Here is a 20941-nt window from a genome sequence, read left to right as displayed (position 1 = left end):
GGAAAAGAGATACCTTCTCCTGCACATTTATGTCCTGGAGTTAATTATACTTAATGGTTAAATATGTAACAGGATTGAAAGAAGTTCCTCTGTCTAAAGGTTAGATCAGATGATCCTTGAGGTCCCTTCCAACTTGGTAATCTGTGATCTTTGCTAAAGCCAGTGAAGGAAAATGGGCCATGTGGTGTTTGACTAAGGCACAGGCCAAAGTGTCAGCCCTCAAAAAAAGATACTTCTTTCCTGCTCATCAAATGTCATTTAGATTCTTCAGCTGCCACAAGACTAAGAAAAGGCAGCACCACTTTTCCAGTTTTGCACAGTTCTGTTCCAAGTCCTGCAAGGTTCAGCTCCATCCAGATACATCTTGTGAAGATGTATTTCCAACATCTAGAATATTGTGCCCAGTTCTGGGCCCCTCAGTTCAAGAAGGACCTCAGGGACCTGCTTCAAAGAGTCGAGTGCAGAGCCAAAAAGAGGATGATGGGAGTGGAACATCTCCCTGCTGAGGAAAGGCCGAGGGAGCTGGGGCTCTTTAGCTGGGAGAAGAGAAGACTGAGAGGTAACCTCATTCCTGTTGATAAAGACGTGCACAGGGCAGTGTCAGGACAGACCCAGGCTCTGCTCAGTGATGCTCAACGACAGGACAAGGGGCAATGGGTGCAAGCTGGAGTAGAGCAGGTTCCACGTGGACATAAAGGAAAAACTTTTTCACTGTGAGGGTGACAAAACACTGGAACAGGCTGACCAGAGAGGCTCTCTGGAGACATTCCTGTGTGACCTACCCTAGGTGACCCTGCTCTGGCAGTGGGATTGGACTTGACGATCTCTTGAGGTGCCTTTCAACCCCTAATATTCTATGATTCTGTGATCACAGAATCAGAATGGACTCCCAAAGGGGACACCACTCCTGTGGCTGTATAAGAGCCTATGGGATCAGCTAGAGATGAGAACTGTAGAAAAAGCCTCAGAAGAACTGAGGGAGCAGGAGGCAACTTCAGGTTTGCAACCTAACCAAGGGCTCGGGGAGCAGTGAGGGCCAGGCTGTCACACACTGCCCTCTAACGGCCAGGCGCGCGTAGTGCAGGCGGCCATGAATTCGGAGAGCTCCTTCTTGATGAACAAAAAGTCAGTTTGCAAGCAATCTGCTTTAACCCAAGTGCAGAGTCCAGGTGAGCAATAACTAGCACTGCTTCGGCAAAAGAGCAGTTATGCAGTAGGGACCGAGCCTGTCCATCCAAAGAAAGTCATTTGCAGAAGGTGCTGAGCATGGGTCTTACTGGTGTGTACCCACCAGAGAGCCTGGGCAGCACTCCCAGGTCCTGGGGATGGCAGCTCTTCAGATTTCATCTCATGCTCTGGACACAGCTTGCCTGGCAAGACTATGTCCATGGCCAGCTGGTGTGCCCTGTCACAGTGATATTTAAGATGTTCCTCTAACAGCTGGGCTGAGAGTTATCTCACAGCAGAAAAGGCCATGGAAGGGAGCAAATTTTAGCAACTTTGAACCTGTTATCTATGGAGAGAGTTGGAAACTTTTGAATCCCAGTCATAAACCCCCTCTAAGAGGCACTCAAAGTGAAACAAGCAGCATTTTGCTGCTTGTGAGCATCAGCATTTTTGTCCTGCTGATACATTAGCATATTTGATTTGGAAGCAAACCCAGTTCTCCTTACTTGTGTCAATGAAGACAGCATCCACATAGATTTTGGTACAAAAGGAGCCCAAGATAAATCCACAGGCTGGTCCAAATACCAACATCGTAAACAGGATCCCTAGAAGAGGAGAGAAAAGAGAAAATTAGTACTAGGCTCAGGTTATTCATTGCAAGTTGTTTTGCTTGTCTTGTGTTTTGCAAAATTGCTCTGTTGATGACAAACAGACAGGGACATGTGCCCGTGTCAAAGGCTTGAGAGGTCAAAGAGCATCCTGAATGCTTTCTGCTTTTCCATCTCTCTAGAGGAAAAAGAATAGATACAGCTGTGATAATGCTGAAGGATTTCTGTTGAGCTGAGTGTGGACCTAAGCTGCGTTTTGGTTAGCTGGCTGCTCTTAAAAGATGCCTTATTCAAAAGCACAAGATAAAGAAGGCCTGCCTTCTCCCCATGGGGAAGTCTCTACCTTTGCCACCTCCAACTAAATGCCTGTGAGACAATGCTATTTTCAGAATTTAGGGCCAGCAAAGCTATGAAAACGCAGCATTGCCACAAGTTGCTGGATAAAGTCCCTTCACAGGAGCAGAACACTCCACCAAATCTGTGAAGCCCTTCTCCCCATTATATCCACCCTGCAAATACTCCCCAAGGCACACAGCTCTTCCAACCCCTCACAGCTGCTCACTGCTCCTGCAAAACCTGCAGGGAATTGCCAATGTACTGCTAGGCAAAGAGCTATTATGAGTAAATCACTTATTTGCTTCAATACAGTATTTAGAAGTATTTATTCCCACTCCCATTTTGGCCCTGGAACAGGAAGGCTACAGGCACGCTGCCAGCTCTCAATTATCTGGGGTGGAAAGGCAGGGGGACACAAGGATAATCCAGACAAAGAAGCAGCAAAGATAACACAAAACATTTGTAAATTAGACAGTAGGAACATACTTGGTACCTTTGTATTTGGGACAGAAAGCCAAGAAGAACTCCCCAAGGATTCTTGTAACTGGCTTTCTGAAGGAAGCAGGGGCAAGTCTGAACAGCATGGAGCAGAGCCAGACCTGCTTGTTCACTCTGGGGCAGACCACTGCTGATGGAGCTGTGGGCCTGCTGAGGTAGGCAGCACCTCAGGGCTCTTGGTCTGTGATGTGCCAGCCTGTCCTGACACCAGACTTGGTGTTGCTGCTCTTCAGAAATGTCCCAGGCAGGAGCTTAGTCACATCTGAGTGTGGCATACATGGTGACATCTCTCTGAAAACCTCTCTGGGGGTGCTGCCTGGCACCTTGATGCAGTCTTAATGCACACCATCACAGCTACCAAGTTCCTTAGCTGGATACTCCTAATTCCAAAGTTTTCTCTCTGTGCACTTCTCAGGAGCTATAGAAACAATCAGAGCTGTAAAACACTCCCACCTCTACAGAAGGTGAGCAGCACCTGCTGATGACAGCTTGGCCAAGCAGAGTAAGCTGGTATGGTCAGAAAGAACTCCACCTTCAGTTTTAAAATGCAGAGCACAAACTAATTCCTCCAGGTTTGTGGTGGATTAATAACTAGGAGCAGAGCAACGGTGTCCCCAGCCAGCCACTCCTGCAGAAACCCAGAGTGCTAAAGCCTTCATAGCTATCACCCACAGAAACAAGAGGGAGAAACAAAGGTGGTGGGAGGAAGAAAAGAGTGTCAGGTCATATGAGCCACAGTAAAGAGTTGCTGCTGTCAGGACAGTGACAGAAGCTGCCATCCCTTGCCCCATCTCAGCTAAATTCAAAGCTACATTATGGCATCACATCACTGTCCATGCTGCCAGCTTAAATTAGTCCCCAGGGTCCCTGACCATGATGTCCATGTGAGCAGTGAAGGATGCCATGTCCCCTCCTGCAGCTCCATGGCAGCAGTGGAGGATGCCATCTCCCCTCCTGCAGCTCCATGGCAGCAGTGGAGGATGCCATCTCCCCTCCTGCAGCTCCACGGCAGCAGTGGAGGATGCCATCTCCCCTCCTGCAGCTCCACGGCAGCAGTGGAGGATGCCATCTCCCCTCCTGCAGCTCCATGGCAGCAGTGGAGGATGCCATCTCCCCTCCTGCAGCTCCATGGCAGCAGTGAAGGATGCCATCTCCCCTCCTGCAGCTCCACGGCAGCAGTGGAGGATGCCATCTCCCCTTCTGCAGCTCCATGGCAGCAGTGGAGGATGCCATCTCCCCTCCTGCAGCTCCATGGCAGCAGTGGAGGATGCCATCTCCCCTCCTGCAGCTCCATGGCAGCAGTGGAGGATGCCATCTCCCCTCCTGCAGCTCCATGTGAGCAGTGAAGGATGCCATCTCCCCTCCTGCAGCTCCATGTGAGCAGTGGAGGATGCCATCTCCCCTCCTGCAGCTCCATGGCAGCAGTGGAGGATGCCATCTCCCCTCCTGCAGCTCCATGGCAGCAGTGGAGGATGCCATCTCCCCTTCTGCAGCTCCATGAGAGCAGTGAAGGATGCCATCTCCCCTTCTGCAGCTCCATGTGAGCTGTGGAGGATGCCATCTCCCCTCCTGCAGTCACCTTGTCCCCAGGCATTGGGCTTGTGCTCCATGATCCAGCAGCAAGCCAGGGAATTTGTGCTCCTCCATCAACAGAGCTGCTTAGGATGTCTGTGCTTTGCTCCTCCAGAGACCTGTAAAGCCTCATGTGGGAGGATCCCAGTCCTGGTTACCTGCAGCAGCACTTTGAGGGGCATGAAATGAGGGAATAGGTCTGGAAAGCAGGGAAAAAAGGGATTTCCACCAGCACATCCAGACCACCTCCCTCCTCCCCAGCCCCAAGGCCTGCCCCACTTTAAGGCTACCAAATTTCCAGTGGCATTTCATAGAATATCCACATCTGGGTTTTTCTGGTCACTAGATGGCATTACTGTCTGCCACACATCCCACAAGTGCCAGATGCAGCAGGGCAGCCCACCCTGGCTCCCCAAACTGGGATCCTGCAGCCCCTGGGGGGATCACACTGGTGGCAGGGTGCTGCCTTCACCCACATATCTCCACACACACCACCAGGTTGTGCCCTTTGGCTGTTTGCATGCAGGAAATCACCAATTTCCAAAATAACTCTTCTAAAACTGCAGAGTTTCTGGTCAAAGAGCTTAAACAGCTAGCATCTAGCAGAGGACTGGCCACAACTATCAGTCTGATGAACAATTCAGCAAGCAAAGCCCAGGTTTACCTCTGATTATGGTCAAACATGCACACACACACTGAGCCTCTCACTAGAGCACCACCTGAGGCAAACAGAGCCCATGGTTTGAACCAGGAGCCCCTGGATTTCAGCAGGAGTCACAATATTGCTCTGCTCCCTAGAAGGAATAAGGGAAAGGACATCCCAGGCAGCCCTGAGCACGTCCTCTTACCCAGTCCTGGGTCCTCATCCCAGATCCTGGTACCCAGCACCCAGAGACACTTTCTACTCCAAGGCTCCCTGAGTGTTCACATCTGCAGGGATGACTCTCTGCAAGGCAAGGCTGCTGTGAGCATACCACAGCACCTAGGGGTGTGACAAGTCCTCACAGGCACTAAGGAGGTGCTGAAGTGCTGTTGGGACCTGTGTGTGCAAGCAAAAGGACTGAGGGGCCAACAGACAGCTGACTCAGGGCACCCACAACCCAGGAGAGGGCACTTTGCAGCTCTGGACATCGCAGGGTTGGTTCAAGACCCTGAGGGCAGGAGGAATCAGGCATGACCTGCTCTCCACAGGCAGCAGATATTTGCTTTCTCTCTCCTTTTTTTTTTTTTTTCCTTTTTTTTTTATTGAAACCTGTTACTGGCTGGTGGTCTTCTGTAAGTGATTAAGTGCTCTGGGGAACTGGGAACACACCAAAATTGTTGTTTGGCAGCAATGCAGGCACTCACCTGGCAGGACAAGCACAAGGACCAGTTCTAACCCTCTAGGGGCAACATCTCTGGATGTAGCAGTGTTGGGCTGAAGGAGGACAGATGCTTGACCTGTGATGACCTCCAAAGCACAGGCAGGGTTGTCAGACTGGGGGCATACATGCAAACCCACAGAACTGATGTGTGCTTCATGGAGCAAAGGGCAAGACAAAGAACATGGAAACAGGCCATCCTCCACCAAAACAACACCAACAAGAATATTTTCCCCTTTTTCCAAAGCAGAAGAGAACAGGAACCTTTAGCTGGTGACCCACCAGCAGCAGGGAGATGCTTGCAGAGGCAGTTATCTAAAACATAAAGCAGATACTACGAAAGCTGCACCTGGTGTTGCACCTGCACCAGGTCAACCCTGCCCTTCTTCATCCCATGGCAAACCACCACCTCAGAAGCAGTCATGGGCTCAGTTATCAAAAAACCACACTTCCAATGCCTGAAGGCTGGGAGGTGTTATCTGCTCTGCAGTGTCCTCACTAGAGGGCAATGTGGGATAGAGCATCCCCTGAACAGGGACGTGGGTACCTGAGATCTTACAGTGAGATATCAAACTATTATTCACCTCCAGGCTGGCTTAAGAAGCCCTCCTGTTAATTGCATTTTTACTTTTTGTGTACTGTTTGTCCTAAAATCAAGCAAACAACTGGCTTATCCCATGCCCTTGTTGGTACCTTGTCTTGAGACTCCAAACAAAACCTTACTGTTGCAGTAATGGTGCTTCACACTTTATCTGACAGCTCAAACAGGTCTTGGCAAAGCCCAAGGCATGGACTGTCACAATGCATAGTGCAGGGCCTGCACAGGGCTGGACCATGCTCGAGGATCAATGGAGCACATCAGTGGTCACAAGAATTAAGCTGTTAGGTGATGGGATAGTGCCTGTGGCTGAACGTGAATATGGAATTGAGGGCTCAAGGGGAAATCAGCCAAGTTAGAATTTGCTTAAGACATCCTTCCTCTTTTGAGACATTCTGCATGATTGATAGCTAGCCCTGTTACTAAGAAAACACTTTCCACATCCTCCACCTAGTCATGCAACCTCAAAGCTGCTGCAGTAGATAAGGAGCTCTAGCAAAACTCCTTTTCCCAGTCCTGAGCCTGCTGCCAAGGATAAAGATGTGCTAACTTGTGGCTAGCTTGAACACCACTTCCTAGGTGTTCTCCCATCTTAACTTCCAGATCAGCTTGACGTGATAGAGCCAGAGGGCATCAATACCAGGAGCAAACAGACCAAAGGACTAATCCTGGCTCCATCAGCCTCTTGCAAAACTACTGATGGCAGCATAACTGGTGACCAGTATGAGATACTAAAGCCTCTTCTCTTTCATTCTCAGCTTCAATTTTATTTCTACTGCCTAGAGCAGCAATGAACATCCTCCTCAAGAGGAGGAAGGGAAAACATCTAATATTGCCCTAGAAAAAAATGCTTCTTGCTCTGTAAGGCTGGCTGAACCTCTTTGAAGGACCTGTGCTTGGTCCTGCAACCAACACCTCAAGAAAGTGCAGGGCATGTCTCTGGTGCAGTCATATAGAGACCAGTGAAAAGTCAGAAAGCTTTCTCCTTTATGCAGTTTGGTGTGCTTTTAATTTTAGATCTTAGAATTCTTTTTTTTAAATTATCACTAAATTATGGCAATTCTTAGAAATCAGTCAACAGCTGTGAATTAAAAGACAAAACTAAGCAAAATTACTTTGTTTTGGGACAGTCTGAACACTTGGTTTGGTAATTCACAAACACTTCTTGTGAGTTTGGGCTCTTTTAAAGCACAGTTACATTTCCCTTTGAAAAAAGCTAATCATTTGCAACTTTGCTGCTCTGTTCCCTTTACCACTCTCCTTGCTCCCCAAAAGGCAGGGAAATAAAACAACGTTTAAAAAAAAAAAAAAAAAAAAAGGGAGAAGCAAGTCAGGCTGGAGTGCAAAATCAGAAGTATTTTCCGTATTTTCCTCCCCATCTTGTCAAATGGAACAATTTGCTAAATCCTGCATTGTCCTGCCAATTAACAGACATTTTCCAGGGGCTGAGGGAAGAATGGAGACAGAAGGGAGTATTAGAGCTGACATCTTGTGATGTGATTTTATCACTAGTAATGCCCAGGACTGATAATGCAGTTTTCCATTAGAGCAAAAGAAGGAGCAGCAGCAGGGACCTGTGGAGAGACTGTGGCACAAAGATGCTCAGTCACTCATGCAAAATGCACAAGAACCAAGCTGCAAAGACAAGGATAAAGAATGTCAATATTGCAGTAATAAAGAGCTGTCCCTGGGTAACCCAGGCTGCTTTCCAGCAGCAACAGGAGCCCAAAACACAAGTAAAGTGGTGGTGTTCACAACACAAAGTGGGTGAAGCATTAATTCCATCTAATGAATCAACTGGGGACAGTAACTCCTAGCAGAATCCCTCCCGGCTAGAAATAAGACACAGAGGGAGATGTAGCAAGGTTTGCCAGCCTCACCAAGGTGCAGCAAGGAAGCATCATCTCAGGCACAGCTCACTGAGGAGTAAGAACAGGTTCAGCACACAGCCACAGGATGAAAAAAAGCCAACACATGCAGCTAAAGAACACCAAGTTGCTCCACTCCAAAGCCTCAGCAGAGGCTAAGGACACAAGGAATCTCATTTTGGAGACCTGCCAACAAGCACCAGGTGAAGGTGAGATAGGCAGGTGAGCCAGGAGGAGGAAATGCAGCAGCATCTCCCACAGCAGGAGAGCACATAAGGTTATCATGGCAGGAGCCATTCCTCTTACTGCAGCCACAGATGTTTCCCATCATACATTCATCTGAACTTCCCAGTCCCTTCTGATGAGATGTCTCCTACGCTTGTCCTCTTCTATCTGCAGGCTCATTTCTTTCCATGGAACCCTGAAGCAAACCCTAGGAGTCCGGGGCTTGTTTTGCTTTCTAAAGGAACTAATGCACTTTGTGAGGGGATTTAGTGAATGGTGGTAGGAATGCCAGAAGTACCTTTTTAACATGGAGAAAGGAGAAAAAAAAATCATGTTAAGCTGTCAGCGCCTCCCCTCTCACATTCCTCCCAAGCCCTAATATGAGGCACTACAGCATCTATCATTTGTTTTGCCCAGTAACAGCCTATGCAATAATGTGTAACAGCAGGATAGGTACTTCTGAATTCATCCACACAATGCTTGGATACAAGCTAAGGCTTGCTTCATGAACACAACTCAGTCAAGCTCTCTGACATCAAAGGAACCAGCCCAGGAACACAGGAGGTGGTGTAAACAAGACTTTATCCCCAAAGATATTGAAGGCTTCTGTCCTTGTCTGCCTTGATATCAAACTGGTGCAAACATCAAACCTCTCAGGTAAGAGTCAGTACTACCTCCAGATTATCAGCACTGTGACCTTTTTCATGCCTTTACTCTGGGTGCCACATGTCTTTCAACTTAAAGCCCAGTTTTTGGAGGTGTGGGATTTGATGAGCATCTCAGCTTGGTACCCAAGAATCTACCTAGCACTGAGGACCCATTTCATAGCTCTGTGCAGGCATCCTGCTGCCAGGATTCAACTGCTATTCATATTTGTGCTAGCTGGTCAAAAACCTACCTTGAGCATGCTCTCCTGAACTCCAGTCTCCATCCTGTGCTCAAGGGTTACCAACCTTCCTGACCTTACCAAGAACATACTCAGATGACACAGCATTTGCCAACCATGGGCAAACACCTGGTGTTGCAGAGGACACTGTTTTATGTAGCTATGCAGAGGTCTCACAGTCTCACAGGATATCAGAGGTTGGAAGGGACCTCAAGAGATCATCAGGTCCAACCCCCCTGCCAGAGCAGGATCACTTAAGGTAGTCTGCACAGGAATGCATCCAGGTGGGGCTTGAACATCTCCAGAGAAGGAGACACTCCACAACCCCCCAGGGCAGCCTGTTCCAGGGCTCTGTCACCCACACTGTAAAGAAGTTTCTCCTCATGTTGAGCTGGAATCTTCTATGTTCAAGTTTGAACCCATTGTTCCTTGTCCTATCACTGTGAACCACCCAAAAGAGCCTGGCCCCCTCCTCCTGACATCCACCCCTCAGATATTGATAGACATTGATCAGATCCCCTCTCAGTCTTCTCTTCTCCAGACTAAACAGCCCCAGGGCTCTCAGTCTCTCTTCACAGGGCAGATGCTCAAGTCCCCTAAGCATCCTTGTGGCTCTCCCTTGGATTCTCTCCAGCAGGTCTCTGTCTCTCTTGAACCGGGGAGCCCCAAAACTGGACACAGTATTGCAGGTGTGGTCTGACCAGGGCAGAGTAGACCTGCTGGACACACCTTTAGACTGATACATGCTGGGATTATGGTCCCTTTGAGCCAGGCTATTCCTGCCTTGACATTACCATGAAATCAGAGTGTAGGAGGCACACTTTCAGCAAAGCATATGGCTATAGCAATGCCTCCTCCCTCTTGTACCACCCCAAGGGACTGCTTTGGGTCAGTTGGGAAGATCTGGTCTTGGTGATCCTGCTGTTCCAGGGGCGTTGGACTGGATGAGCTTTTAGGTCACTTTCAGTAACATTCTGTGATTTTGTGATGTGTGAGACTCTCTTCACTGCAAAGCTTATCTTGTCATCACATCAAGCAGCTACATGTCTGTGAAGTGAGAAGCAATCTCTGTCAGAGATGAGTGACCAGGGGCTTCAGTGATCAGAGGTCACACAATGCAGGTATCAGGTACAAAGAGGAAGGCTGAGCACACACACTCACATCTGTGACCCTGGGGATGCTGCTGCAGACATGGGGCACCACCCTGCTAGGGACATCATCCCCAGCTCCCTGCCTGCTGCAGGAGCAAGCTCTTTCTAAAAGCACATGGGGAGGTGGCTTTGCAAAGCACGAGATAATCCCCAAACCCTGCTTGTCCCACATTCCCTGCTGCCTGGAGGACGGGGCAGGCCAGTGGGAAGGGATTACTGGAATATTGTAATTTGTGTGCTGTGCAACCTGCTCTTAAAGAGACACCAGCCCAGCACAGCCTGCAAGAATCCCAGGTGTCCCAATACAGACTGGAGATGCTGTATTCTCCTGCATGGAAGGCACTGGCCCCCAAGGGCTTCCGATGAAAGGCTCTGCACCCGCAGATGGTGGGCAGAGCTCAGCCCTTCAGTGCTTATTTTCTTGATTTCTCTCAGTTGGTGTAACCTCAAAACTGCACAAGAAGGCTAGAAGAAGGCTGCTTCCCACCCGACGGCTTCTTCCTGCAGCAAAACTCGCCAGAGTCATCCCACACTGCCCACCCTCCCCAGCAGACAGCACACCCATGAGCCACCCCCTTCCCACACAGCCACAGGGATGCCCACATTCCTGCAGAGCCCAGCAACAACACTCAGCTCCCAGTTTCCACTCCTCAGCTTTCCTGGGGACAGTTCTCCTCATCTACCATGGGAAGGCATTGCTTTTCCTGCTACTTGACCCCTTGTCTGCACAGCCAGCCGCCTGCCGGTGCGTCCCGCTCCGGGCTTCCTCGCACTGCTGTGCCTCACTGTGGGAAGCTCAGATAGGTGGTGCTGGACCAATGGCATCTTTTGATTTGTTTTCCTTCCTCAGTGCAACCACTGAAGCGAAGGGAATGTTCCAGCAATCCTGACAGATGCTTCCAAGCGCCTGCAGCTGTCAATTAATGAGGAGCAACTTTGGGAGAATTTACTTTAACGTTCAGTCTTTGTTCTGATGGAGATCAAAGCAGTTCCAGCCCTGCACTGCTATGAGATGAGGTGGGGAGGAGCGAAGTTGACTTCTCTCATTTCCATGGGACCCCCATAGATGGGTGCAGTATTTAATTGCCCTGCCTTTAGCCAATGAAATGAATTATTACCTAGTTTGAAATCAGGCAGCATTGGACATCTCCCATCAGCTTCTTCCCTTCTACTCCTATCAAACCTTTCCATCAATTTACCAAATTGCTTTCAGCAGCCTTGTAAAATCAGCTCCTGTTTCATAAAGATTTATTCTAATGTAAGCTGCTCACCATTGTATGGAAATGCTGCAGAATGACTTATTTACCCCTGTGCTTAATAAGACTTAATGACTGTGTCTAAAGCTGCTTGGAGGGTTTCATTTACTTAGCAAGAGACAGGAAAAAAATGCACCCATACTACAGATAAAACAAACTTCTAGTGTGGTTCTTCCAGAGCTGCTGAAAGAGCTCCTGGTGGTGGCCTTCCTCCTGGCCTGCTGGAAAAAGCCCTTCACAGCACAGTTCTTTGTTCTGGCCTATATTTAGCATTCAAATGTTAATCCCTAAAGAGGTTACTAGGACTTGAAGCTAGGTTAGGAGGAGGTTTCTCCCCAGACTGCCAGTGTCCCTTTAAATATTGATTTCCACCAGAATCACAGAATCAATAAGGTTGGAAAAGACCTCAGAATTTCTCTGAGGAAATGCCTGTTGACTTTGAGATGAAATCTTGACTCCTATAAGCAGGTATTTTGCCTGGTGAACTACTCTGATTTTTCAAGCTATTACCAAGCTTGAAGTTGGCTTTATCAGCAAATCCCTGTTCCCAGCACTACCCAGGCTGATGTTACACCAATGACTGACAGTCCCAGGGGATCCTGAGGTGCACACATGATGTTTGCCAAGTGGCACAAAAAGTGATGGGACTTTTGCACTGTAAGCTCAAGCACACAAACTTCTAGTCCCATAATGACCAGGTGAACTTCTGACAGCTCAGAAGCACACCCCCTAGCTGCCTTGTGCCCTCATTCTGACAAGCACAGAAATAAAGAAAATCCAAGCAAAAAATTCCCCCCCCACCTCTGCCCCCAAACTCCACCCAAAGCCCCACCCAAGGAATCCCAAACCAACCAAAAACCCAGCCCAGAGCCCTGTTTGTATTGACCTTTAGGTCATCACTTAGCCCAGCTGCTGAAATAGGATCACCAAGGTTGCAGAGAAATGAATCATGCCATGACAAAAGCTCCACAACCCTCAAAACTGCATTTGCAAGCAACCCAAAACCTGAAGTCTCCAGTCTGTGAGCTCTACAAGGTGAACTGTGGGGATGCTCCCACTACAAAAGTCTTGGGGTTACTTTGTGCCCATCAGCTGACACTGGGAGCAAACTGCTCCCCATTCCTGAACCACCTTCCTCCCCAGCATCCTTGTATCCTTCTAGGCAGCAGAGGGATTGCTTGCTGTGTTTCTCTCCTTCCTGATGGGAAGCTGGAGAAAAAATTTGCTTATGCTAATCAATCCCTGGCACCAGTCACAGGAGACATTAATCCAGTAGCAATCTCCATCAGTCTCTGCATATTTAACTGAAGCAGTGAACACTCACGGAGGATTACGGACGCAGTGGTATTGTTGTAGCAGTGTTTTCCTACTCAAGCAGCAGTCACTCTGATGCCCTGTCTTCTAATATTTACATATGCTATACACATAAACAACCTGCAGAATCACATCAGTCCATGCAAGCACCCTGGGCAGACTTGTGGTGATTTAATACATCTATCTGCACTGTCCAATGCTGTCTTCATTCCCCTCTACCAAAAAGCTTCTGATCACAGAATCACAGAAGATACCTGGTGGGAAGAGACCTTGAAGATCACCCAGTCCAACCTTTGACCCAGAATTGAAGGGCCAACCCTAAACCACAGAATCATACAATGGTTTAGGTTGGATAGGACCCCCCCCCTTCCATGGGCAGGGATGCCTTCCAAGCCCAGCCTTGAACACCTTGAACCATGTCCCTAAGTGCCAGGTCCACAGGCTTCTTGAACACCCCCAGGGATGGTGAGTCCACCACTGCCCTGGGCAGGCCATTCCAATGTTTGAGAACCCTTTCAGTGAAGAAAAATTTCCAAATATCCAGCCTGAACCTCCCCTAGTGCAGCTTGCAACCATTTCCTCTGGTCCTGTCACTTGCCATCAAGGAGAAGAGGCTGCCCCCTCCTTGCTCCAACCTCCCTTCTCTCTCTAGAGAGCTGTCCCTCAGCCTCTTCCTCTCCAGACTGAACACCCCCAGCTCCCTCAGATGCTCCTCATAGGCCAGGTGCTCCAGGCCCTTCTCCAGCCTCCTTCATGGTGCTTATTTACACAAAGCAGCATCCTTGAAGGCATACATATTGCTTAGCACTCATAAAAGTTAAGTCTCTTTCTCCAATGTTAGAGACTCAGGCTGGGCTAGGGAAACTGTTGAAAAGAGAGTTTAATAGTCCCGTTTTCCATCACTTTCTGCAAAAAGTGAAGCAAGAAAGAAGAGAAAGCAAGCAAGAAAGAAGAGAAAGCAAGCAAGAAAGAAGAGAAAGCAAGCAAGAAAGAAGAGAAAGCAAGCAAGAAAGAAGAGAAAGCAAGCAAGAAAGAAGAGAAAGCAAGAAGCCCAAACTCATGCTCTGGCCAGCTAGGTGTTATCACAAAAAGCCAACGCTGATCCATCTCTGAAGTGTAAGGACAAATCACTTGCTCTACCACCTCTCCCTTGCTGGATCACACTCTGGTCCCTGAAAGTTGCTTGTTATCACATCAGAAGAAGCCAAGTCAGTTTCAGGAGCGGGTGTAAGAACAAACCTAACTATAGAGTGGATATCCAGGGCAGGTTACAAACACCCTGAGCCCACGAGACACGGATCCCACACCTTCACCACAGGGCTGCAGAGATGCCAGCCATAGCTGTGGGCTTGAACCAGCCATTTCCACCTTGCAAGCACATTTTCTCTGTCTTAATCACCTTGGGAAGCAGCCACCAAAGAGACTCTGGAAGGAAAAAGAGCTGTGCTCAAAACACCCAGAAGACTCTTTTAAAGGGTTTAGTCGCATGCTTTCAAGCTGTGCTCATCTCCTCCCAGCAGTTAAGCACCAACACCTGCTTCACCAAATTTGCAGGGCCATGCTAGCTAAAAACCAGCCAGATCTCCTGGTGTTCTATCCCCAGGAATTGTTCCAACAGCATGGAAATGCACTTTCAGGGCAGTTTTCCCACTCTGCAATTCTCCTCTGAGTTTGCTGACCAGTTTCTCCTTTAACTCTGTGTGGTTTTGATCCTCCCTAGGGATACACCAGAGAAACACACAGAATCCTTCACATCCCTCTCTCCCGTGCTCAGGCAAGCTGTCTACCCCACCTATGAGCACAACCCTTACTTGTTAAACAGACATGGGCCCCTTTTGAGGCTCTTGCATGTTTTTTTTCCTCTCCACCAGTTGAATTCTGCATCAGCCAGCCCCCTCTCGTTCTCTTTGTATGCTAAAGCACACTAGGAATAAAACCCAGCAGATCACAGGGCCGAGAATACAATGAGCTATTCACACATGCAAGGAAAAGCTCAGAGCCTGACAAAAGTGAATTTTGGCATTTGTCAGCATGGAGGTTGGTGCAACACCGCCTTCTTTTCTTTTCTTTTTTTTTTTTTTTTAATTTTACTTCTTTACTTTTTGGTCTTAAGCTGTGCACCGATTTCAGCACAGACGTAACACATTCGCTTGAGGATAAGGCTGCCAGGACTGCCTCCCTCTCTCTTTAACCTCAGCCTTGGGGGTATCCCTTCCCATCCCACGTACCTTACATGACAAAATGGTAAGTCCCACTTCTAACTGACATTTTATGTCAATACAGACAGCTTGCTGCTTTTCTAAGCAGTGATGCAGTTTGGAAGAAAAGTTCAGCTCTTCCTCCCCCCCTCAGACCTCCCCCGTACCAGCCTCACCATTTGAAAGGCTCTTGCCTGCAAAACTTCCCACTCCTCCTTCCCACCTCTCGCCTGACAACAGCAGAGGACCACTGCTGCATTTCCAACCCTTTTAATGCCTCTTGGTGTTTCCCATTTCTTCCTTGTGCTGACAGTGCCGGGGATTTTGAGGCTTCCCCGCTGAGTATCAGCCAGAGAAGACATTGCCCAAAGTCAGAGGACATAAACTCATTTGGCCTGGTATGGTGCTGCATATCACAACAGCCAGCAGCTCCCCAAACACCCCTCTCCTCCAGCTGATCACACACACACACATGCATAGTTCTCCATCCCAAACACAGCATCTGCCACAGGATCTGTTTCCCTGAAACACAGGTGGAAAGTTCACACTTACTGCTCTTCAGGCATTTCTGTGCCAAGGCAAACCTCTCATTACCCTGCAGTCCCTATCACCCCTGCTCCAGAGCTGCCAGCTCGGCCAACAGCTCCCTGGGAACTTCAGCAGTTCTCAATTTTTTTTAATTCTCTCCTTTATGTCATGGGTTTTTTTTTTGTTTGCTTGGTTTTGGGTTGTTTGTTTGTTTTTCTCTTTTTTTTTAAGTCTGGAAGGAAAAACTCAGGATAATGAAACAGCAACATAATATATGGTTTGCTCTTCTGCAAAGGAAAGCAGGAAGAAGAAAGCAGCCAAAAAAAGCAACAGTTGCCCAAGAACTGTCTGAGCCACTCCTTGCCCTCCCAAAAGCCATCAGCAAACCTCTCATTTTTAGCAAGAGCAGCTTTCACTTTTTATGCCTCTCTGTTTGTGATGTCTCCTCAAACTTCCCTTTGTCTGGCTGCTGCTCAGCTAGAGACTACACTGCATGGTGGAGGATGGCTCAAGCACCTAGTGCTGGGTAAGCCCATCCTAAATTCCTGAGGCAAAGAGAGATCTGGGAATCGCCAATGACGTCAGGAAATCTGCTGGGAACCTAGTGCTGATAAGAGTTATCAGCACCAACCACTTAGGAAAGTGCTGTGCTTTCCTCTGCAGAACAGATCTAATCTAGTCTAGCAACGGCTGAGCTGTCAGGAAGGAAAGGAAATTGAAAACAAAACTTCAGTTGTTCCACTTCCTCTTACTGCAAAGTCCATTAGAGGAAAACATTTGCTCCTGTCAGCACTCATTCTGCACTGACCCACATCCCACTGAGCTCTATGGGAACTCTTGCACAGACTTCACCTGGCTTTGGATCAAACCCACTGCTCCATGCTGAGGCTGGCCAGACATGTAGGGGGCTAGCCTGCGACCTGCCAGACTTTTACTAGTGAGCAGCTATGGCTTGACACTGGGATCTTTGCACCTTTTTTCCACCCATCTTCTCCCTTTGAGGTCCCTCACTGCAGGGGCTGCTCAGCCCTTGCCCAAGCACAGGTTGCAGCTCTACCTGCTTCACTGAGGCAGTGGCAAGAGTATGCTGAGGTCTTCCCATACCTTCTGTGGGGATTGCTGTGGGCAAGGTTGGGGCTCCAGATGTGCCATGCTTCATGACCACCTCACTTCTCAATAGGCTCTATGCAAACTGCTCAGCAAGAGAAAATTGGGAAGTGTTAATATTTATTGGTGAGACAGACAGCACTGTGTTCCCACAAAACATTTCAGAGCAGGCAGTGGGGGTGGCCCAGCCTGACACCCCCCTTCAAGCATCCCTGCTACTCACCCCATGTGGTGAGGTCTGAGGGATAGCAGATGCTAGTCTGCTCTGGGGGATGGGGAGGCAGGCTGGCTGCAGGATAATCCCCCAATCTAAGATTACTTGCAGTATAATTTCTAGCAGTCAGTTGCATTACAAGCACAAACTTTACAGGCTGGATCCAGGGGACTCTGGTCCTCACAGTGTTACTCAGCATTCCATCCCTACTGCCCAGCTTTCTCTCCACTTCCCAAAATTACAGCCCATGGAGACATCTTCCTGAGGTTTCTTACAAACTTGGAAGCCATGTGGAGCTGCCAGCCTCTCCAGTGCTGCTTTCATAAGAGTATTTACCTTTGTGCCAAGGAGACCCCTGTCCCTCAAGAGTCCCTTTCTCTCCAGGGGAGAGAACAGCTGCTGCTATCAATTATGGGCTTGTCTCCCTTAATTAAGCAGCCACAGCCACAGCTGAAAGATGAAAACAAAGTCCTCTTCCAGCCCTACTGGAGAGGGATAGGATGGAGGTGCTGGAAGAAGAGAGCACTCCTCACCCACAGCAGACCTAGACTTGCCTTTTAAGTTGGGAAGTGAATTAAAAGCACTCTGAATAACCCATTTTAAAGTCAAACATGTGAGAATGCTTCAAGGTGTTTAGTAGGAGGTAGCCCTGGCCTGAGGGAAGCCAGCCTAGTGGGCCAAGGAGGATGGACCTAGGACCACACATGATAGCCTTCAGTTACTGAAGCAAGACCTCCAAGATTGTTCCTATACTCCTCCTCCTCTTCCTGGCTGCTCAGTGATCTCACAGGAGCTGGTGTGTGGCTGCAGGATTTGTGACTTTGTGATGGAGTTCATGTTTTCAAGATGGTGCAGGTTTGTTTGAGGGGTTCTTGTTGCTGTTGTTGGTAAAAGAAATAAAATTGATTTCTAAATGAGTACAAGCCCCTTAATTCCCAAGCCTTGGGCTTCAAGCTGGTTTTCTTTCTAAGTATCCTTTCACAGATTAAAAACAAACAAAAAAGAAAAGGAGTTGCACCCAATCTGCAAATGTCTGAGTAGTATTCCTGAAAGTCACTCTGCTACTGTCACTCCCTGGCTCCTGCCTGTCTCCAGCATGACTCTCCTAATGAATTCATGGAGACCCTCTCATTTCTCTGACTGTTTATTACCCTGCTTCCAGCAATCACCTCCAGGAAGAAGTTGAGACCTCACAGGTAAGTGCTCAGAAAATGAAACCAGTTTCAGACTGGGTCTGGCTGAACCTGAGCTGGATTATGAGGTTTATAGTACTTGTTACCACCCATATGCTTCAAGTCCTGCCAGCACTGGCATTTCCAAGCCCAGTCCTGCAAAGCAATTCAAGTTGAGATCCTCAATAGTTTTAAAATAATCCTGCTGAAAGAACTGCCACAAAGAGGAACCCCACAGGGGATGTTTCAAGAGGCTGGAAAGAGCAGTTTGCAAACCAACAAATAGAGCTTCCTGCTTCTTATACAATCATTTGATAGAATCATTAAGATTGGGAAAGTCTTCTAAGTTCATCGAGTCCAACCACCAACCAATTTCATCAAGTTTCTCTCTATTGCAAAGTCCTGGTAAGCACAATTGGTCAGAAAGCCCTGGACAGACCAATGGGCCACTGGAAAAAATCATCACACTGAGTCAGGAGGCTGCTTATCTTTTCACTTTTGGTAGGGGGAAAAGAAGGACAAGATGTTGATAATTCTTCACAGAATTTTGAATTGGAACATGTTAGTCCTGGGGGTTGGAAAAAAAAAAAAACCACAACCATTGTCACTTCCATGTCATACATTTTCACATTTTAAGTCAGAGAAGCCCATGTTCCAGGGAGGACTGAGATCCCCCAGGAGGAAACAGATATCTAGCCAGTTAGATAACAAAGCCTGCTCACTTTACAATCTGACTATGCCAAGCCAGCACCTGGCACAGAAGGTCAGCCATGCCCTGGGCTGCATCCAAAGCAGGGTGACCAGCAGCACGAGGGAGGTGATTCTGCCCCTCTGCTCTGGTGAGACTCCACCTGGAGCAGTGTGCCCAGTTCTGGTGCCTCCAGCAGAAGAGGGACATGGAGCTGCTGGAGGAGGAGGAGGACCATGAAAATTATAGACGGTTGGAGCATCCTCCCTACGGGGAAAGGCTGAGAAAGTTGGGGCTGTTCAGCCTGGAGAAAAGAAGGCTCCAGAGAGACCTTAGAGCAGCCTTCCAGTAGCTGAAGGGGGCTGCCAGAAAGCTTGAGAGGGACTTTTAATGACAGCTTGTAGTGATAGGATGAGAGGGAATGGATTGAAGCTTGAGAAGGGCAGATTTAGACTCGAGATTAGGAAGAAATTCTTTGCAGTGAGGGTGGTGAGACACTGGAGCAGGTTGCCCAGGGAGCTGTTCAAGGCCAGGTTGGATGAGGAGTCGAGCAACCTGGGCTAGTAGAAGGTGTCCCTGTCTGTGGCAGAGGGGCTGGAGCTGGATGATCTTTAAGGTCCCTTCCAAGCTAAACCATTCTATGAATCTCTATATAGCACATACAAAAAAATGAAGAGGCAACTGAACCACTCAAGTTTCAGAGATTTTGTTCTCAAAACATTCCGTCACGCAACATTTCGATGCTTGCCACATTTTCCTCCGTCCAGAGAAACAAAGACCCAGCCCATGAAAACTGAACCCCTCACAGGGGGCAAAGCACCATCTCCCACCCCACTGTGCTGAGCCCCCACAGGACCTTGCCTGGCCAGACCATGCAGACTGCCACATGTTTCAGCTGGTGTGGCTCTGGATGATGATCTACTTCTATTATTTTTGGCAGGCTTTGCCGTATTCTTTTGGACAGTAATTACATTTTCCAGGGCAGGCTTTCTGCCAGAGCTCAAAATGATGACCAGCAGGCCTTTTTTAACCACCTGCTAGGATTCCAGCCTTGATTAGCTATTAATGTGCTGTTGAAACCCGTTGCACCCTTTCAGGTTCCCCTACCAACCTGGCTTCAGGGAGAGGTAGACTTGAAAGGAAACACTGTAAGCAGTGAAAGGTCTGCAAGTGCAGAGATTTTGTACACTGGTGCTTGTCTCTGTGAACATTCAGACTGCACCAACCTTGGCCTCACTATACCCACATCAGCTGGGATTGAGCAGCTTTAACAGAATATGAAAAAACCTGATAGTAATGATAGCCAAAAATGGAAATAAAACTTCCTGTAAAAATCTGGAGGGTTTTTTTTCCCCACTAGACAAATATCAGACTCCCTGTGCTCTGGCTGGCTCCAAGGAATGAGACAGGCTTGAAATGTCTAAGCTTCTGCAGATGTCTGAGTGCCTTCTGACTGCCTCCTCCCTAAGAAACGTTACCTCCATGGACTCATTCAGACCTGACAGAAAGCAGGGGTCTTAAACATATCAAATTCCATGATTGCCACCAATATGTGGTCATGGGGAGCAGCAATAGCTCTGTGCTAACTCCAAAGGTCAAGAGCAATAGCCAGGCCATGAGTGTTGTCTGCATTTATAGCTTGATGCTCATTATGTGGTGTCACAGAGAGATCTTTAAGCACAGTCAGAAGTTCATCTGTGGGTTGGTAGGATGCAGCAGGCTCCCCTTGGCAGAGGAATAGGTCTTTCATTCCAAAGAAAACCTCTCATTTCCTCCACCCTCAAATTTCCATCCTCTAATTTTTGCCATCTCCTAGCTCCCAAAATAAGAAGTCAGCAGCCCTGACAGAGGAGGATCCAGCTTTGCAGAAGGAAGACTCACACTCTGTCTTGCTGAAGGGAAGCAAGGGGCTCCTGTCACTGGGTACCACACATTTCAGGAATTTTCTTCACTATACCAGAGAGAACAAAGGATGGAGGCATCATGAGGATAAGGGATATGACTGGGATAGTCCACCAAGTTTTAGGGAGCCAAGATCCTAATCCTACAGATCCTTTCTCCAGCACTGCTATCAAGGGATGCCCAGATTCCACATTAGATACTTCAGACTGCTCAAAGTTTGTGCAGTCACCCATGGAACACTGTGTCCTTCTCCTTTTAATAATCATCAGGTCTTAATTTTGCCTCCAGTCAT

General features: G+C 48.2%; 1 protein-coding gene across 1 annotated transcript in view; it reads right to left on the bottom strand.

The window, feature by feature from the left end:
- SLCO3A1 (solute carrier organic anion transporter family member 3A1) overlaps nucleotides 1-20941 on the bottom strand; it is a 165274-nt gene that overhangs the window by 42880 nt on the left and 101453 nt on the right. Inside the window, exon 3 of the mRNA XM_054388085.1 lies at nucleotides 1674-1772. Within this exon, the coding sequence (XP_054244060.1) occupies nucleotides 1674-1772 (99 nt within the window). The remainder of the gene's footprint in view (nucleotides 1-1673; nucleotides 1773-20941) is intronic.

Source organism: Indicator indicator, chromosome 16 (genome assembly GCF_027791375.1).
Source record: "Indicator indicator isolate 239-I01 chromosome 16, UM_Iind_1.1, whole genome shotgun sequence".
In the NCBI taxonomy this organism is placed as follows: Eukaryota; Metazoa; Chordata; class Aves; order Piciformes; family Indicatoridae; genus Indicator; species Indicator indicator.
The sequence above is the reverse complement of the archived record's forward strand: the minus strand, read 5'-3'. Positions and strand labels throughout refer to the sequence as shown.